The 20818-nt window shown below is 41.5% G+C and overlaps 2 protein-coding genes across 7 annotated transcripts in view; one reads left to right on the forward strand and one right to left on the reverse strand.

Moving 5' to 3' along the window:
• LOC116157171 (uncharacterized) overlaps nucleotides 1-3125 on the forward strand; it is a 56580-nt gene extending 53455 nt beyond the window's left edge. The window contains exons 9-11 of one of the 4 annotated variants that reach the window (XR_010383655.1): nucleotides 83-344; nucleotides 1845-1910; nucleotides 2207-3122. Coding sequence is in view for 1 of the 4 variants with exons in the window: in XM_064493227.1 (XP_064349297.1) it covers nucleotides 1841-1910; nucleotides 2190-2923 (804 nt within the window). In the remaining 3 variants the exon portion in view is untranslated. Of the gene's footprint in view, nucleotides 1-82; nucleotides 1911-2189 lie in introns of all 4 variants that reach the window. The other 3 variants (XR_010383654.1, XR_010383656.1, XM_064493227.1) reach the window with 3 other exon arrangements.
• FRY (FRY microtubule binding protein) overlaps nucleotides 1-20818 on the reverse strand; it is a 361507-nt gene that overhangs the window by 234258 nt on the left and 106431 nt on the right. The gene's annotated exons all lie outside the window — the stretch shown is intronic.

Here is a 20818-nt window from a genome sequence, read left to right on the forward strand (position 1 = left end):
TTTTTTAAAATAAAAGTTTGACTGAGTTTAAGAAAGGTGATCCACCCAAACTGGTTGCCATTTTTTATCTTTTATTGCATAGATCTGGGTTGCTTCTGAGTCGGAGAGCATCCCGGCCTGTGGTCCATTTCCGAGGTGACACTTGATGCCTTCTGTGGCCGCCAGGAGAAGTCACTCAGCAGCTTAATCTATGCAACCAGGCCACTGTGTCATGGCCTGGCCGTGACACTCACCAATGTGCAGGAGACGAGATTTGATTTACTGTGTTCTTCTAAGTCACATTCTAGAATATTCTGGGAGAAAACGTGACCCCTAGAGGAGAGGTTTTCTCATGGACAAATAAGGTAATCTTTACGAACAGGGAGCATATTTCCCGTCAGCCTGGCCTCTGCTCTTAGAAGAATTTATTCTATGTGATTAAGAATTCATCTCAAAATGCTCCCGCACACTCGGCTGAGTGAGGATGCCAGCACAGCCCTGGGAGTAGAGATTCTCCATTAAATGCTATCTTAGGGGCGAGCAAGAAAGTGCTCTAAAGTTGTTTTTCAATGGTGTACCCCCTTACCCCCTTTTCCAGAGGAAACACAAAACTCACAAAATATCTGTCAAGAAGCAAAATACAATCTACGTATTTTAAAAAGAATCTAAAAGTAATTCTTATCAGAAAATGGCATGGTAATTTCAAGGAAAAATAGAATTTAGGCCTCATCTATGTATTAAAGCTGAATTATAAGAGAAAATTACAATAACGCCTGATACGAGGTGATTCAAGATATTTTCATGAGCCCATGACTACGTTATGTGGTCTGAGGTTCCTATATTTTATATATTTTAAGTAGAGGAAAAATTCAACCCATTTTGCAAATTAGGAGAGTGGGGCTCGGAAAAACCAGTTCCTCCTTTGAAATGGGCAGTAGAAAGACGGCCCGAAGGCGAAAGCCCATCTCATACATTTGAAGGGCTGGGGATCCCCCCTTTAGGACTGCCAGCCTGTGTCGTGCTGTCCACGGGGACACGCTGTCCACGGGGACATGCTGTCCATGGGTACGTGGCAGGCTCCGGCCACAGGCTCAGCTGAGCACACACTTCCTGACAAACACCATGGGCAGACGCCCCAAAGTGGTGTCCGGAGTCCTCCGGCCCAGCTAGGAGTCCTGCTCCGTCCCATCCTAGCCACATCCCTGGGAACATCACTAAACCCTCCTGAGCCCTAGGTTTCTATAAACTGAGATCCTAGTAACAGTCTATCTCAAAGGGTCATAATGAGGATTATATTGATCCACAGTAAAAACTTGAAAACGCCATTCATCCTTCTTACTCCTTTTGCAAAACCGGAAATCTCTCTCGTCACCAAATACACTTCTAACATAAAAAATAAAACCCTCTCATCACCAAATCTACTTCTAGCATAAAAAATAAACCTACTCAGGACTGTCAAGGCAGAACTGAAACAGGAGAAAGGATCTGATTATAAATGACGTTAAGAAAAGACACGGGCATGTGCACAGATCCCGGGGTTTTACACTTCATGAATTCATGTTACAGACACAAGCCGAGACTCACTGGCAAGGAGAAATAGGTCCTTGACTAAAACCCAGGTCCCTACCAGAGAACAAGCCAGCCGAGGGGAGGGCCAGGGGCCCCCGGGTGTTCACAGATCCCAGCCTCCCACTGGATTGCTGGAACCTTAAGATGTACAGGCCTTCATGGCCTTTACACTGTCTGCATCTCTTGACTATTTGATTTAGTTATTGTATTATCTGCTTGGATAAATGTCTTTTGCAAAGTCACAACTGATTTGTTTTCCTGTTATTTCTTCATATTCTAATGTCCTTTTGAGAAAGTCATAAAAGGCTGCAGACTCCAGCTTCTGGGGATAACTCTCAAGACTAACTTTCCCATAACACAAGGTAAGAAAAAAAATCAATTCCCTTATAATTCACCTTCTACATTTTTCTGTGTGCTTTTAAAATGCTGAAGCCTTCCATGTACCATTAAGCTGTTGAAACATCAGTGATCTCTGCACAGAGAGTATATGCATTAATAAAACATACTGTTGAACTGGTGAGGTCTGTATTTCCCTCAGTGGTACTGGTTAATGAAGACATGTGCAGTTACTGCTAGAGGAGTTGGATAATTGGAGTCTGGTGCTAAAGAAGCAAACACAGACATGCATCCCCTCATTGTAGCTCATTCACCGCAACAGGTAACAAGCATCAATTTAGAGCTGGCGTCTCCTTCTAAGCCTGCATCCTACATCCTGCAAGAGAGTTCTCTTTGGCAAGTCTTATATTCTATTGGCACCCTGCGTGCAGTGGGCCTGGGCTCAAATCTACACGGCTCTGCCCTCTCCTGCCAGCTTCCTGACCTGGAAACCTGGGGGCCCCGAGGTGTATCTAAAGTTTGTTTGTTTGACCCAGTGAAGAACAACAGGGAACATGGTCCAGCCAAGTGTCACGTGGGCCTTTGCAACAAGGAGTTCCACCCCTCCTTCGGGGACCCTGAATGCCAGCACTTTGGTTTTCACATTGGCCCGTATCATCCACTCCTGTCTCGAAGGTGCCAAGCCATGCTGCTGAGGCGGGCAGGGCAAGAAAAAGCTTCACTTCCCTGCCAAAACCAGACAGGCCGCAGGATCTTGGTGAAGGACGTGCAAAGCCTAACAAAGGCATCCCAGCCCGTCTCCTCATCGCCACCCGTATCCCCACCCGCTACTGCACAGACGATAAGCCCCTTCCCATGTGTGGCTCGCACCTTTGAAAGAACTGGGTTCCTCAAGGTCCCTCCAAGCTTCCGAATCCCCCGGGACGAGGAGCTCGAATTCTGGAATCCACAACAGGGAGGCTTCACAGATCTCTGTCCAGCTCAGCCCCCGAGAGAGAGGAAACAGCCACCAGGAGCCTATCTTCTCCCAGCTGTGTAGGTGACACCTAGTGGCAGGCAGTAATAAAACCCTCAGGAGGACAGATGTTCCCTGGATGCCACTGACCTGCCTAAGGTCATCCAGCTTGTAAGGAGTGGAAGTGGTTTTCGAAGTCCAAGTCTGTGGGTCTGTGCTCATTCCAGCTCTTTATATTCACAACCCATTTTCTTATTGTTAATATATGCGTCAAACAATAATCCTGTGAGATGATAATGATTTCACAATAAAATTATATCTTCATGAAAAAAAATCTAATTGTATCATGATCCTTTTCCAAGAGATGACTTGGTAGGCAGAATTTCTAAACTTGCTCCCCAAAGCTGTCCTGCCCTAATCCCCAGAACCCATGAATGGGATACCACTCCCACGATCGTGTTATGCAGTGTTATGTCACATGGCAGAAGTGACCTTAAAACAGGGAGATTATCGAGTAGGGTGGATCTGATCACACGAGCCCTTCAAAGCAGAGCGCTTCCTCGGGCTGGTGGCAGAAGACTGGCAGCAACGTGGGGGCTTCGACGTCCCCTTGCTGGCTTGAAGACAGCAGGGTCCCAGCTCACAGACAACAAGGACTCCTCACCCAAGCAAACTGTGAGATAAAACGTGGGTGTTGTTTTAAATTGCTTAGTTAGTGGCAGCTTGTCACTCAATAATAGAAAACCAATACGGGATGCTTATCAAGTTTTTGGATTATCCCAAAGTGGAATCCCCAGAATCAGGACTCCATCCTTTCCCTTACACTTACACACACACACGCACACGCACACACGCACGCGCACACAAGCACACAGCCCAGCCTCCCTGAGCTACTTATCATATTTCCCTGCTCCCTCATTATTTCAACGGCCACTTCATGCTCTCACGTTATCTTTTATCTGGATTCTTATCTGGCCTCCCTCCCTCTAGTGTCCCACCCTTCTCTCTAATCCGAGGCAACGCTGCCAGATTCAGTTTCCTAACATCAGAGTTCCCAGCACTGTTTTCTAAAATAATGGGACAGGAATGAAGTTTTCAACAGTTCCTGGTATTAGTAATAATAGTAATAATAATAAAGGACAATGTGGTGAGGTTTTTTCATAAAGCTAAAAATATTTGACACTTAAGGAATTTTTATCCTTTTTTTGGTAAGATACTTCTTTTCTATGAAATGATACTTATAATTGCAGTCGACTGCAGGATAAATGATCACAATCCTTTCCTGTTTGTTCACTTGAGGTAGGACCTGGAAGCGCCTTCCAGCAAGAGGAGGACTGTCTCTCCAGCCCTCAGATCTGAGCGTGCCCGTGTGCCTTGCTTTGGCAACGGGACTTGTGCGCGGAGGCTTCCTCCTTTGCTGCTGAGAACCCTCTGGCCACACATGAGCGAGCCTGGGTTGGCTTCCTGGGATGAGAGACCACATGGAGTAGGCCCCATCCATCCGAGCTGCCCACACCAAGAGCCCAGGCGTGTGAATGAGCGCGTCCTGGGCCGCCCAGCCCCTGGCGAGCAGGCCCAGACATGAAGAGCCTCGGATGTAGGGCAACAATAAACGTGCATTAAGCTGCTGCATTTTGACTGGTTTCTCATGCAGTAAACGGATACAATAGCAGAAACTAGCTTGCAGTCATTTAAAAAATTACATTCTAACTTATAAAACCAAAAAAAAAGTGAATATTCTTTGTATGTACTTTTAATTTTCTAAGTATTTAACCAGTTCAGGAAAGTTTAAAAACAAATCTTGAAACTATGGCCTTAACCCACAGCTCCAAATTTGTCTTCGTCTTGCTGAGAAGGCTATGAAAACTGCTCCACAGAAAAAGATTTGGACGCCTATTTATACAGAGAGATTTTTCTGCTTGATAAATGACATCAGACTGGAAAAGAACAGAAGAGGAGCAGAGGCCGGAGGGCAGAAAACTGTAGCTGAAGAGGGTAGAAGTTGTGGTTGGGGCAGTGGGGTCAAGGTGAAAGGTCTTCTGGCAAGAGCCTAGGGAGCTGCAGAGAAGCTTCATTAACCCAGATCTATCCTTCTTGTTGCTTTCCGGGGAGAACACCTGCTGGTCAATTTAGCCCTTTCTCTTTGAACTTCTCTGGATAAGCTCCACTGTATCCCAAAGAGTCCACGTAACGCCCCCATCCTTCCCCACTGTCTGCCTGCCCTTCTAGTGTGGGCAACTCTCAGTCTGATACTCGGCAGTTCTGGACACATCAAGCCAGAGGCTGAGGGCCCTGTGTATCTTGGAAGCCTGCATGGAATCAGTCTGAGGCTTTCCTCTGAGCGAGGGCCAGTGTGATTGCCATCCTGGCAAGACAGTTACTGTCACCATTGTAGAGTGAGTTCAGGTGCATGAACTGTATGATCGTCTAGAAGGAGTAACTCAGTTGACTGCTTAGCCACATGTTTCTGATTTTTGTTGGATCCAATTTCTTTTCTTCCAGTTGCCAATTTTACCAAATTGATACCAAATTTGAAACAAAGATGGAATCAGTAAAAATATGGGGAGGGACTTCTGCTTTGAGCAATATGGACAAGACGTACGTGGACTGACCCTCCTGCTGGAAACAACTTAAACATTCTAGATAAAATATTTAAATTCTTGGACCTAAAACCTAGGTGAAGGAACTCATGGTTAAGTGGAGCACTGCAGCTGACTTTCTGTCTCTGGGCCACTTGCTAAACTGCATGAACTTTAGCTTTGATACTCATGACCACACCGGGTGCTGGTAGAGTCTAGAGATTGCTCCTGGATGGGGCGTAGTCTGACTTCCTCTCCAACGTAAAGTTGAGACTGCAAAGGGCTACACCCTTAGTGTAAGCGAATAGAAAATGACACCCACTCCTCTACACACAAGGAAATACCAAATAAATAGTATATTTTCAAATTTAGGTAATAAACAGAGAAGAAAAGAATCTCTGTTAAAATCCGGGTGTACAAATCAGCTTTACGTTAGCTTGGAGCTCAAATTCACACCACTTAGGTAGTCCAAAGCATTTCAGGCCAGAATTCTGATTTGGAGTGATCTTTGATGGGTAGTACCCTCAGGTCGTGTTCTGGTACAAGTAGATGCCAAACCTCTCTAAACAAATGCATAATTGCCTTGGGTTCAAAGAACTGTCACACACAAAATTCCAAGGAAAATAAGTAGTACACACACACACACACACACACACACACACACACAATCTAGCTAGCTAAATACAAAAGGAAATAAGGTATCATGAGAAACAATTAACAGAAACAACAGACAGCAAAAACAGACCCCCACCAAGAATTTTGGATAATGGAGTTAGTGAATACAGACTCCAAAATAACCATATATACCATGTTTAAATAAATAAAAGACAAGATTGAAGAATATGTTCAAGGAACCAGAAATGTTAAAAGATATGCAAATCGATTAGGCAAAGAAGCAAACTTCTAGAGATAAAAATACAATAATTGAAGTTAGAAATAGATTTAACAACAAATTCAATACAGCTAGAAGAAAGAATTGGTGAACTGGAAGATACATCTGAAGACATTATCCAGAATACAGCCCAGACAGAGGAAGAGACCAAAAATATGAAAGAACTTAAGAGACCAGTAGGATAGAGTGGTAAATTCTAACATACATCTAATTATAGTTCCAGAAGAGTAAGGTTGACATTTTTGGATTTATTACTTGAGAATTTCCCCAACAGTGTCATTTAAATTGAATTATAAGCAAGAGAAATTCATACTGTAGAAGAGATGGAAAAAGAGGACTAACTCTTAATGTGGTACATGTGGAATTACAAGGTCATTGCTAGGTGTGGTAAGAGAACACCAAATAGAAATATTGAGTTTTGCTGCCTAACTAATGAACCCTTAGGACATTCTAGGTTTATCTCTACTACTAGGTTTTTGTCTGTGCTCTTGGGCAATTAGCTAAACCATTGTGCACTGAACCACGGGAAAGAAAGAAATATGGAGTTTGGGGGACTCGTGCATGGTTAGACATCTTTGCCAAAGAGTATTAGTGGTGGGGAAAACAAGAAAAAATGTTGAAGAATTGGGCCAGACATTCTGAAACTTGAGAGTTCAAAGAGTGGAAATCTCATACCAACTCTTAAAACATTTCCCTAAGAATTTTTCTGAGAATAAAAATTAAAACAGCCAACATTTATTGAGTGGTTCCTGCATGCTTGAGATTTACAAGTATGATCTGACTTAATCTTCACAATCCCAAGATGTAGGTCAATCATCATCTGGACAGTACGGTCTTAGGATCTAAGGCTTTGTGAGGTCAAGTACCTTGTCTAAGCCACATGTTTAGTGAATGGTGTGACTGGGATTTAAGTTCAGGTCTCCAGATTCCAGAGACATACTGTCTCAGAGAAACAGAAAAAGTAATAATTTTTAAGGAAAAAATAGACTCAATGCTGGATCTGGAGTCAAAACAATTTGATTTGAACTCTGCCATCGATAGGTGTGTTTCTTAGTAAATTACATAACCACTCAGAGTCTCAGTTTTTTCATTTGCAAACTGGGAATAATAGTATTTGACTCCTATGCTTGGCTTCATAATTAAATATCAAACTACACATGAATGCATAATGTGCTACACACATAGAAGATGTTATTCCTAACTATTATTTTCTGTAACTTGTGCATGTTCCAGTGGCAGATCTATTTAATATAACCAACCATATTCCAAATATTCCAAAAGTAATGGCTGAACCATTCATGCATAAATCATAACCCATATGTAGAAAATTCAAGGTGAAAACTTAGCTAACAATATAATGTATGGAAACATTTTGTTTTTGGTCAGAGCTAACATTTCTCCCCATAAACTCTAGGGGCTGGGAAAATCAAAATAAATAGGCAATCCTTAAGTCATAAACCAAATGTTATGGAGAGAAGGTAATTTATATTTCAGAAAGTACTTCATCATGTCAGGTAAGTTTCCACATCATCTATTTACCACTGTCCAGGTAGTGAACCTAAAAGAAAATACTTCTTTCTCATGACAAGCATATTAAACATCATCATAGAAAAGAGCAAAATCCATGGGAAATGAACTGAAATCATATCCTAGAAACTTCAGAATTAAAATTGATAGATTTTATTATGCCTCTTTTTTTTTTTTTTCAAAATAAATATCTATTAAAATACTCCAGCCAAAAGAATACTCAGGTGTGACTGGAGACATTAATTTGAGATGTGTTCAGCATCTCCCCAGGGGATGTCTCTGTCCTTTGGGACACCATCATCTTTGCCCATCCAGATTTAATCTCTTGGGAAAATAAAACCTCTGGCCTTTATTTGTCTTATATAGTTTTTGTTCTAATGGGATACTGTCCAATGTATTGTCCTTCCCTCCTTTGGCACCTATGTTGAAAGAAAAAAAAATCATGTTCACATGCCTATACCCAGACTTTCTCAAGTTATGACCCATACGCTGTTTAATGTCCTACTTTGGCTAAATGATCTCTCCCGTGACATTCTGTTTCAGGCTTTTCATGCTTCAAAGACACAGTGGACTGGGAAAGGGGACTTTGAGAGATCCTGCGTCAGAGTGTGTGGCCCTTTAACTATTGTTCTTACTAAAAATGCATAAAGTACCACAATGGATGATAAGGAACAGTTATTAATTGTTCAATATTTAAAGCAAACAAAGATTGTGTCAATGAGGCAAACGCAAAAAAGTCTTCAAAACATCTTTTCGTCACTTGTAATCCGGAACTCTTCCAAACAGGTATAAACAAGCAACCATAAAATCAAATCACTTTCACAATCAAAGATGAGCCTTCTTCTTGGGAATCTAGTTCTCTCAGTTTCTTTCAGAATTGCAGGCTTTTTTTTGGATCCATGGCCTATTCCTCTTTGAATTCCTAGGACCAAGCATAGTGCCTGGTGTATCTGTTGAGTATTTATTGGGTGAACGAATGACTATATCAGGTAAAGAAATGACAAGGTATTTAAATGTTTGATTAGTTGCAAAGTGAGATTCTTTTTACTGAGATATTGAGTATTTATGTGATGCAGGAAGATACTGGGTTGGGAGGTAGTGGGTGGTGAGAAATAAGGAGATAGAAAGGAGAGAGATGGGCAATAGGTCTGTGAGAAGTCAAGGGTCAAAGGTTCTCCCCCACACATGGAACCCATCAAAAATCCCGAACTGCCCAATGTCACCACAGAGTAAAGGCAGGGAGGCGGCCAAGCAAAATCACATCAGGGGACGGCAATGGAACCAGGGTGGCTGGGGGGACGGTGGGTTTGAAATTCCAAGGAAAGATGTGGAGCTTCATGTAGAGAGCCTGGCATGCCTCTAAAGCAATTTTAGATTTTTTTATTTCTGTGGGCAGTGGCGAGCCACCGGTTTTTTGTTTTTTTGTTTTTGTTTTTTTTTTTTTTTTACAGGATATTAGATATGCAGCGCTCCCCAACACTTGACAGTCAATAATATCACACTTCTTTATTTTCTCCAATTAAACCAGAGCTGGTACCAGCTCTTGCTCCTGTTATTTACTGGTCTCTGCCATTCCCGCCTCTTCCTTTGGGTCATTTGAGAACCCCTGGTGGCTCTGACAGCTCCAACAAGGTTTGCCAGACCTCTAATTCCTGGGCTGAGCAGGGTTAAGTCCTCACCACTAAGTCTTAGTGAAGTGAAATTCAGATGTATAAAATAAGTAATTCCCACGAAGTCTTCTTTGTTTTCTATGTCTGTGAATCTGTTTCTGTTTTGTAAATAAGTTCATTTGCAGAACATGGCTATTCGAATGGAATAATGGAAGCTTCATTAGAGGAGAGTACACGATGGGGAAGATGGTAACCTGAAATTGCCACGCAGCAGGTACTGAGTGTGTGCAACTGACAGGTCCACGTACATCGAAAGCTGCCGTTCTGTTAAATGCCTGCGGTAAAAAGTGCAGGATGCAGCACTTGGCATATTTTCTACATTTCATCAGTACAAAATGATAAGGAAAGGCAAAAGAAGCCTCAGTGGTTTATTCCAGAACAATATACCAAGCACCTCGTTTACATTTCTGATTAAAGGCTAAGAGAAAACCAAGAATTTAAATAAGGTGTTCAGTTTCTTATTTCACAGATGGCATCCCACATGTCTTATAATTCAGCATGAAGTTGCATTCTCTCCAGGAGCCATCAGCCTGAATCTAGAGACTGACATCAATTTCTCAGTTGTAGGTACACTGAAGTGTCTGTGAAGTCTTTCCTTCATATGGGGCCACGAGGGCAGTTTCAGGGAACACTGGATTCATTCCATCATCAAAAATTACTTAATGTAATTACTCAAAACTTCACACTTTACCAGTTAAGCATATAGGGGAAAAAAATCAGACTTGGAGCTTTCAAGAGGCACCTCGTACAGCCATGGATAAAATGTTCCCTTCTGAGGGGAAGAGATTAGTAGGGACCTGGCAGGGGCAGGTAACTTCTGAGTCTGCCCTGGGAACGTAGCCCAGAACAGTCTTGTAGGCATTCTCCAAATTCAATACCTGTTTGTTTAGGTGCCCTCCTTTACCACGTGCATCCTATCCGGCCTTAATGATCTTTTCTAGCAACTAAAAGAGCAACAAATCAGCCCTTTGTCTTCACTCGGTAGCCACTGAACCCTGCCCTCCTCCCTAGCATTCTCCAGTTCTTATTATCGTGCACCACTTTTTCAGAGTGTTAGAACATTCTGAATGGGTCAAAGGTGGAAAAAGAATCCACGTGTTAAAGAACCTCTGGTGCAGACGGCCCAAACCTAGAAAATGACTAATGCCTTTTATTATTCTTAAGTTCAGTTTTTAAAACTACGATGTTTGTTCTTTACCCTGCAGCACAGTATCTCTTATCCACACGCTAAATAACCAGGTCTGTTTCATTAAAATCACTTGGCCACCTTGCCTAGTGATACTCCTTTTGTTAATTTCTTATGACATCCTGAAAATATTACACACATACTTATGTATACTGCATACAAAATTCCTTTTATTTTCACTGAGGACAGGTAGATATTTCTTGGATGTATTAAATTAGAAGTAGATTTTAGTATATTTGATAGTCTGTAAGATCTAAATTTTGGTATGTCAATGAGAACTAAAAAATATTAAAAATCCCTTTTCTTTCTTCAACAAAAAAACAAACTTGGCTTTGGATGTTAGAAAGGTAAATAACAATTCCTTCTTTCACTTTGCATTTCTGCCACAACAAACCTAACCCTCTACAGGCATATCCCTTGCACAATAGGGATATTTTGAACATAAGGCAATGTAAAAGAGAAAAACACCTTGATAAACATGATCCTTGTTGCATATGCAAGCTTGAGGCGAGAAGATGACAAGTGGCACCTTATGCTCTGAAATTAGGGAAAATGAGGTGAGCAGTGGTATGTTCTCCACAAAGGGTATGAAGAAAGGTCATAGCTGTAGGCATCAGGGAAGATTTAAAAAATCTGTTGGTTATAAAATCTGTTTATAATAAGCTTTAGCAGTAAATTAAGTTGGACAAAACTTCTGTTCGTGAGATTATGGGAAAACAGGTACTCTTGTGTGATTGGAGGATCCGTATTATTGGCAACTCTCTATCCAAATTACAAATACACATAATTCCACTTTTGGAAACAGATTCTGCAGCTATACTGGCTTATACTGGGAATAATACATACACCAGGTTATTCACTACAGCACTGTCTGTCGTAATGAAATGTTGGAAACAACCTAAATGTCCATCAGTAGGGTTGTAGGTAAGTAAATAATAGTACACGTATCGATGGAATACACGTATCCTTAAGAAACAGCAAAGACCTTCTCTGTGTACTGACATGAAGAAAGCACTATGATATATTAAGTGTAAAAAAGCAGGTTCAAAACGATTTTTATAATATGCTACCTTCTGTGTAAAAGAGGTGATCTGTATTCATATTTACTTATGTATGGATAAAGAAAATAATTGTGGTCACCAGCGGGGCAAGAGAGGACAGGAACTGGACGGACGGGATGTAAGAAAAGGAGGGCGGCTTTTCACTGTGTAGTTTTTATACTTCTTATGTTGTACATCATGTGAATAGGTATTCTACTAAAAATGTATATCCAAAAAATAAGTTAAGCACTAAAGAAAAAAGATCAAGCATATTTAAGACAGGGAGCTCCCCTCACAACTCGCAGCCACGTACAGACTAGCTTCGACCGAGTGCGGTGCCTAGACCATTGTTCATTCTCTTATTATTTACATGTTAACCGTGTAATGTTCTCCCCCCAACAATTTGCCTATATTCTTTTTCTTATCCTTTGTTACTATTTCAAAGAAAAGATGAGTACTTTTTTTTTTTTTTTTTTTTTGGCCAGGGAGTTTAAAAGGAATAGAGCTTAAAAAATATTCTGAACCCACGCCCCCAGTGATCCTTATGAAAAATAAAAACAGAAACATATAAAGACACTGGGACTTCAGAAGCAGAGGTACAGAAACTTAATGAAGAAATAACATGAAAGCAGCCCAAATCTGTGCATTCTGTGGCAGGAAGGCTAGAAGCCCAGAATGAACCACAGCTAAGGGCATAAAAGTACAAATTGTTGAGCTAAAGATGTTTCTTTTCAGGTACATCCAAAGCCAGCATCTGGATCCCAACTCACACTCATAAATACCCACTGAATGAAAGAGGGATGGATTCAATACTGTGGTCAGGGTACTGAATTCCTCACAAGTATTTTCTGTCTGTTGTCGTAATCAGTAAACTTAATTTTAAAATTACAACATGAGTTAGACGGAATAAATGCCTAGTGTAAGGAAAAGATAGTAAGGGAGCACCCAGCCACTTTGAGTTCCAGTCCTCACAGCCAAACAAATCATAAACGAGCATCTGGAGAAAATGTAGACATGATCATGAAACTGCCTTTATTGGTCTTGGAGAAATTACAACAAAGGGAAGAAATGGTAAATTCCAAAGAAAGGGGAGAAGCATATTCTAGAAACTGTAAAACTACAACATGGGTTTTACTTGATATTCGAATCCAAGAGCAAGTTATAAAACAAGTAGTTTTTCAGTACTTTGAAAATAAATTAGTAATCGTTAGGAACCAATAGTTATTCACGATATTAACCTCTTCTTGTATTACAAGATGAAAAGACCAAGGGAATGTAGCAAGGAAGTTCTCACAATCTTTCATTAAACTTTCAGAGATAAACCAGAAAAATACGACCTGATACCATACTTGGAGGATTCATAATCATACACGAGTGTCTATGAGTCTCGCATACAGAAGTGTATCAGAAAACATTTATTTATTGAATGAAGGCATGAATGGTTAGTCTTTACTAGTCCCTGCCCACCTCCCAGGCAGTTCATTTCTTTTCTTAGATTCTTAGAGCACTGAGTTCACATTTCTATCACATGACACATTGTAATTATTTTTTACGTGTCTGTCACTCCCACATAGACATCATAAAATCCTCCAGCCTGAATCTAATCCGTCTTTTGCCCCCAGGGCCTGACATTGCACCTGAAACAGCATGGTGCTCAATTAGTGTCTGTAAATAAAACAAACAAAAAACCCTAGAATAGATATACCAAAGGCTCAGAAAGGTTGGGAATAAAAATACTAAACTCTCTTTATAAACAATAACATGATAGGACTACCCTTCAAAAGGAAACATAACCTTGAGCTGGATGAATAAGAGCCCATTGGCCCTTCAAGCAATGCTCAGACCTTGTCAGAGGTCTCAGCCCCACAGTTTCAAAGGAACCTTGAGGACCTGAGGCCCAGGATATTGAAAAGTATGGAAACAAGCTCCTATGAACGATGATTTGAAAACTGGGAGATACTGAGGTTGAGAAGAGCAACTCAGAAAAAGCATGTCCAGATTCTTCAAGTATTCACAAAGGGCTGTCACAGTGAAGGAAGAACGGGTTGGCCTCGCGCGTCTTCAGAGCCCAGAGCCAGGCAAATGGCACAAGAGGCTGAATTTGGCTGCACTATGAGGAAGATTCTTGCAATTAGAAGACCTAGAGAATGTAATCTGATTTTCAGATTAGAAAACACCTCATTTCTGAAAGTTTCCAGAAGAGGTCAAAGAACCATTTAAAATCCAACAGACACACCGCGGGTATTACTCATTCCCGGGTTGGAAGAAAGGACAGCTCAGGCCACTGCCCACCTGCCTTCTAACGCATGGCTTCTGCTGCATTAGTCCTTCCGACACGTGACTCTATTACTGTCTTCAGCTTATATACCTCACGTTTCTGTATAACTTTCACTACAGGCACTGTGTTTTCTATCTTAAAATTCTTCCTCGCTTTAACTATGGTTAAATTGTTTGAATCTAATTCTAATATAACTAATTCTATGCTGTGTTTAACTATCAATAAACATGTTAACCGTCAACTGCGTCCTTTCATCAATAGATACTGATTTTCTCAAATTTCAGTGCACCCCCTTTTTCCAATTAAACTACGTAGATAAAGAGGTTGTCTTCTTTTCAGAAAAACACGGTATTTCGTCATCATCTTTCGTCATACCTCTATGCAGATTTCTTTTTCTGCTTTTCCTCTTCACAGATTCACACCCTTGATTTCTAGCTACACTCTAAACAAATCTCACATCTCCAGGTTATCTCTGGACATTCAAATACTGAGGCATTCAAATACCTCTAGGGTAGGCCATTAAGAACAAAAATACATTTGAATAAACCAACTCTAAATATAATTGGTTGACTACTACGTTTTTATCTCTAATTTTTGTTATGTCTTTACTAGTAAGTACAATGCCTTAGAGAGCAACTTTTCTTTGTGGAGTGATTTCCAAATGTAGCTGACTTCTCAACATTTTGCACCTGATACCCATTTGAGAAAACAGAAACAAATGTAAGTGCCATTTTCTGAAGAAACTACATGGGGACAGAGAAGTAAGTGACTAGGTGTATTTCAGTGACTAACCAGAATATGAAGTAGAAGGAAAATTGTTCAATAATATGGAAGCAAGTAGAGAGTTCTGATCAGAATATGGTTTATTGGTTAGTAGTGGATTTAAGGGTCAGGAGACAAGATCTTCTGTTTCAGGAACATAATAGAGCAAAGAGCTGCTTCCTATGTGGTCTCATGACACTGTGTTGGCTTTTATTGGAATAGAGTACACAATGTTGTGATTATTACTACAGAACACATGCTTGTCCACTTTGCAACCTCAATCCCAGCCTTTGCAGGGCTTGGAACACTGGAGAAACTTAATGTTTGTTGAATGAATACACAAACAAATAAACGGACCTAGATGCAGGTCAGTGGCATGGTAGGAAGGTTGAAATATCATTAATAGATGCCCCTAGTAGTTAAACTAAAATAGAGAAGTAAAAAAGTTAACGTCAGCATTCAACTAACATAAAGCCACGGAGGAGTGAATCTCAAGGAAACAACATGGCTTCCAGTGAACAGAGGAGCAGGTCACTCAATCCCATGTAAGCCAGTGAGGTGAAGAAAGTGTGTCTCCGAAGATGAAGGTGGCGGATGTGTCCCAGACTTCCACGAGAGGTGCACCTGTACTACAGGAGACAGTTAAAATCGGCTGTATTTGGAAAGGATCTGCAAGCTCTTCAGAGACGAAAAGAACCACAGGTCATCACTCCAACCTCGGCAGAAGTCCAGACAAAGGAGACCGTGGACCACAGGGTCTGGGTCTTGCCCTGCGTCACACGACGGCACTGTGAGGCAGAGCCAGGACTGGAATCCAGGTTTCCTGTCACTTGGTCTGGACGTCACTTGAATTCTTTTCCTGCACTCCAAGAGAGAGCCCCAATTACAACTCCTGCGTGACAAGGACCTTAAAGGGCTCACCTTTCCCCCAGACTCTCGGGACTGACAAACTTCCACCTCAAGACTTCTTTGAAACTTCCAGAATCATCTGCCAGGGTTATCCCACCACTGCCCTTTTAACAGTTCCTTCACTTTCCATCATAGTCAGTTTTCCTATGCTTATGTCCATCCCCCGCCAAGTGATAGAAAATGTATTTCAATCCCTTCTATATAATGGGGGAATATAACTATCCCATTATATTCTTAAAACATAAAGGCTTTTAGTCATGGTTTGAAACTGAGTACAGACTTGCGTCAGGAAGAGGGAGCTGGCAGAGGCGTGGCCCGGGGTCCCCAAGCCCCAGGCATGTAAATGACACTTCATGCAACCCCCGGGGGCAGCTCAGGCCGACCATCTGGGACGGTGCATCGGTGCGTGGTTCCCGGCTGGATAGCCCAAGGAACAAGTTATCTCCACCAATCTCACAAGGACACGTTTGATCAGGAAGAATTTTAAATTACTCAGTGTTAGTCCTCAGTCTGGCTAAGAGCCCATTGTGTACCTTCAGTTTTACTGGCTTTTAAGTGAACAACACGTACACTGTAGCCAAGCATTAGAGACATTGGAAAACATAGGTGTAACTTGGCCCAGGGGTCAGAGTCCCACGCCAGGTTTTCTGGAACAAAAGATGACTCTTTCAGAACAATGTTTAGGGTGAAACTTTACTGAACTGAGATTTCTAGTTTTATCCTTCCAGTAATCAGTCAGGATTCACCTCCATCAACCCATGAAGGAAGTGGCTTTATAATTAAAAACCTGGCAGTGGTCTTGACTAAGGAGTGGATGAGGGCAAAAGAAGCTTTATTAAGAAAAAGATCACAAAATACCCATCGTCAAGGAAAAGAAGGCACACTTTTGAGGTAATTTGCTAAAACTGACATCCACATTTATTAAGCAAATCATTTTCCTTCATGACCATACATATCTTTTTTAGAAAATATATATGGTCACTTCTAGGAAATTTTTCTTTTTTAGTGGAGGAGGAGGGAGGTAATTAGGTTTTTTTGGTCTTTGGTCTTAAATTTGGTCTTTTATTTTTAGAGGAGGTACTGGGAATTGAACCCAGGATCTCATGCATGCTAAGCGTGCACTCTACCATTTGAGCGATATCCTTCCCCTCTAGGAAGTATTCTTAACAAAGGGAATGAAATTTGTTTTTTTAAGCTTGCTATAAAATATTTTATGCAGTATTATGCTAACATTTAGTTCACATTATTGTAAAAAAATTTTGTCACATGCTAAGTACTTGTCATTCATGTTACAGTTCCTAAGAGTCACAGAATCTTATAGTTCGGAGGTAGCGAAGAAAACAGGTCTGAGAGACTCACTCTTTCAGATATAAGGGCCCTAATCCACACTGATAGGAGACACAGTACCTGTTATGCACAGTCCCATCAAAGCAGCAACACAAGGCGTGAGAGAACTACTGCAGGAAAGTGATGGGTCCGTGAAACTCAAGCTAGAACTTCTGCTTTCTGGAACAGCACCCGAAAACATTCCTGTTAAAGCCACTCAGATATGCTGGCTAAAGTGCTTACTTTTACATGCATAGCTAAGTTTGTAAGAGAGAAGGGGACATCACAGGGTTCCCAAAATGCCCCAGGGACTGAAAACCAGTGAGACGTGAGGTGACATGACAGCGGCCCTGGGAGGCGGTATCAGGGCACAGTGGCTGCTCTCGGGAACCTAGGGGCTTGGCCAGTGTGGAGATAAGAAATACGACTTTGGACTTATGACAAAGTAGAGTTTTGAGGGGATATATATATATATATGTGTGTGTGTGTGTTTGTATATATATATATATACACACACATATATATTAGAATTATTGAGACATTTCATAGAAATGAAGTCCCCCAGTGCCAGGAACCATGCTTATCTCTTTGGAAGGAGAAGTGGGGAAAGGACAGAGATGGAGATTTAGCTGCACCTGCAAGGTTTAATTCCTTAATTTATTAGCATCTGTTTTAGTTTGAGGGTGGGTGTCTGATACCATATTTTTGAAATTCTTTTGTTTTTGAAGCACTTCATAATTATTTTTTTAATTTAAAGGAAAAAGACTTACAGTGATATAAACCACAAATAACATAAAGGGAAGCTACGTTACGAGTTAAAGGGACAGGCACATCCATTCTTGGGAGAATCAAGGAAGCTGGTGTCCTGATCCAATGATGGAGAACTTGGAGGTTTACATGCAAGTGGACAGGTTTTTTCCCAATCGGTGTTCAGACTTGATTAGATTGGAGGTGCTGTTTAAATGATGGAAGAGTGCTTGGAAAATCAGAAAGAAATTCTTGGCGGGAGGCTTAGTGCTAACAGCTATCTGTGAATATGAAACGACAGGAGAGTAAGGAGGAGCCTTTGAGCAGGTCAGCATAGTTGGATGACAGTGGTGCTGTTTCTTATTTAGTTTTTGTTTATTTAAGAGTCCTCAGCCAACATCTGCAATATGTAACACTATTTTACTGAAGTACAAACACACACACACACACAAACACACACACACACGCCTAAATGGAGTACACTATCCCCAAAACAAAGGACAAATGAGGATTTTAGGCTTCTTACCAAATTGTGATGTCTATTTTCTGCCAAATTAATGTTCTAAAAAGATTTCTAGGAAGCACTTTGGGAGACCATATGAGAGTTTCAAAATAAGTTTCTTGTGTTCTAAAAAAATGGCAGAATCTCCTAAAGACAGTCCTTGTAAATCTCTATACTATAAAATCGGTTTCTTATTTATATGAGTTATTATTAAAACTTTTCTAGAGGTAAACAAGAAACCAATATGAAAAAAATGAGATTACCCATAGCGGGGCCTAAAAGTCAATAAGTGGGAAATAACTAATCAGCTTAGTAAGGATTAGAAAAGCTGGTTCTCTCCCCTTCTGTTGCATTTCTGGCGCATTCTAGTCACACATCACTCCTAATTTTCTGCAGCTTACTTATTTTTACGTGAAGTTTTGTTTCTTGCATGCTTCCACCCCGTCTTCTTACCTGTTTACCTCGTACACAAGTCACTGTTCAGCCATGCACAATCCGTGGGTTCCCCCCACCCGCCGTGTGATGCCCTCTGCCATACTAATCATTACACACCCAAGCAACATACAAACCACCAGGTAAGGTGAATCATATTGTCCTCATCTCACACGAGGAAACTGAAACTCTGAGAGGTCAAGTCATTTATCCAATGCCAGAGAGTTAATCAGTGACAGGTACAGGCTTCCAACCTCAATCTTTCTGATTCTAAAGCATTTGCTCTCTACGCCACCTATGCCTTCTTTTAAACAAATACTTAGTTAACACCTGTTACGTGCCAAGTATTGTGCTAAAGGCTTGACATACGGTGTTAATCGTAAAGTACAAAAGCAGAAATGACCCTGACCTCATGGAGACAACAGTCTCCTCTCTAGATCTAAAGTGGCTTTGGAGCCCCCGTGCCAGGAAGCAGACAGCAGTGACACCAGCTGACAGGTCTTTGTTTTCTGTTTTAAATTTCTGAGTTTTTCAGCATAAAGTCCCCAAGGACCACCAAAAGGATGCAGGCAGGTTTTGCAGTCTGGGCTACTCCCTCTGCTCCACACAAACGTCTCATCTCACGTGCATGTGGCCCCTTTTCTGACAACTTCCCCCCTGACCTCCATTTGCAGCCATGGTGGATGTCAGTTTTCACCAGATTTTATTCTGTATTGTAATAAGGCTCAGACTATGCGGTCTTCCTCAGACTGTCCTCTTAGTCTGAGTTGTTGGGCCTGGGGCATCTCCCCACAGGGCAGACTGACTGTAAAGGGCTCAACAAATCAAAGGCTGAAATCTGTTGGCGTGGTGGGATCTTGGTCATTTAACTCTCTGTGTCTCAGTTTTCTCATTCCTAGAATGGGGAAAATAAAGATATCTGTCTCACAGAGTTGTTGAAGGGAATACATGAGTGGATGCTTCTCAAAAAGCGCAACACCATGCCTGGCCCATGGAAAAAACTTGGTAAGAGTTAGTTACAATTCTTGTTAATCTTTCATTTACAGACCAGGATGACATCACTCCTTTGTCTCCTTACTCATTCCACACATGTTTGTTGCATTCCCCTCCACCCCAGGTGCCAGGCAGTATTCTCGGTGTTGTTAATTAAAAGACAAGTTTGATGGTTTTGATCCTCAAGAAGCTCACTATCCAATGGGGAAAATAAGCAAAGGGCTAGAACGCTACAACCAGGGTTTGCAGAGGGCTCTCGGGAGCGCTTAGAAGGAGACCCACCTCAACATGGAAGTCGAGGCAGCTTCCCAGAAGGGCTCGAGCCTAAGCCAAGTTCTGGAGCCTGGAATATAGGACAAAGCGGGCACTGGTGGAGCGGGGAGGGAAGAAGCCTATTTCAGCCAGTGGGGACAGCGTGAAGGGGAGGGGACGCATGTGAATGGTGGTGTCGGAGATGCCCAGGGTGAAGGAAAAGGCGTGACTGCTGGGAGTTCAGTGTGCCTGGAGCGCGGAGGCGAGTCTGGGAAGTCAGCAGTTATCCAGGTGGGCACCTGCTTCAATTACATTAGGACTTTGTGAGGCAACGTTATCATCTGAGCCAGCCTCTGAAGAGACAAGGCTTTAAGAGCATAACTATTCTCTGTGTCTGTGCATGTCCATTTGGCACCTCTGAGAAATGCAGCCCTATGATCTGCTGGAGCCAAATCTCTGCATAACACAATATCACACGTTAAAATAGGTAAAGACATCACTCACTGAACAATTGTGTCTTTCCAGTGCTATAGCAGGGCTTTGCTAAACAAAAATCTCTCCCAGTGCATTACAATGAATTATAGTGAGAATTCCACCAGTGTTTCATCATTTTCAGTACCCCCAAAATGTGGTTGTTTGTTTCTCCACGGGACGTGACATGTGATGACCTATTTGGCTATTTCACTAGATAAGAAATGAGATGCAGGAAATGTACCATAGCTATGGGATGAGCCGAAAAGAATTAGATGATGCTACTTGATATTTTTATAGCTTTTGTTTTTCTTGAAAACAATTCAAAACATATAATATGACTAACCAAACACAGGACTCTGGAAAATTCCATTTCTTGGTGGTGTGGGAAATGGGATCTGACTTAGAGGGAA

This window comes from Camelus dromedarius, chromosome 13, assembly GCF_036321535.1.
Source record: "Camelus dromedarius isolate mCamDro1 chromosome 13, mCamDro1.pat, whole genome shotgun sequence".
Classification (NCBI taxonomy): domain Eukaryota; kingdom Metazoa; phylum Chordata; class Mammalia; order Artiodactyla; family Camelidae; genus Camelus; species Camelus dromedarius.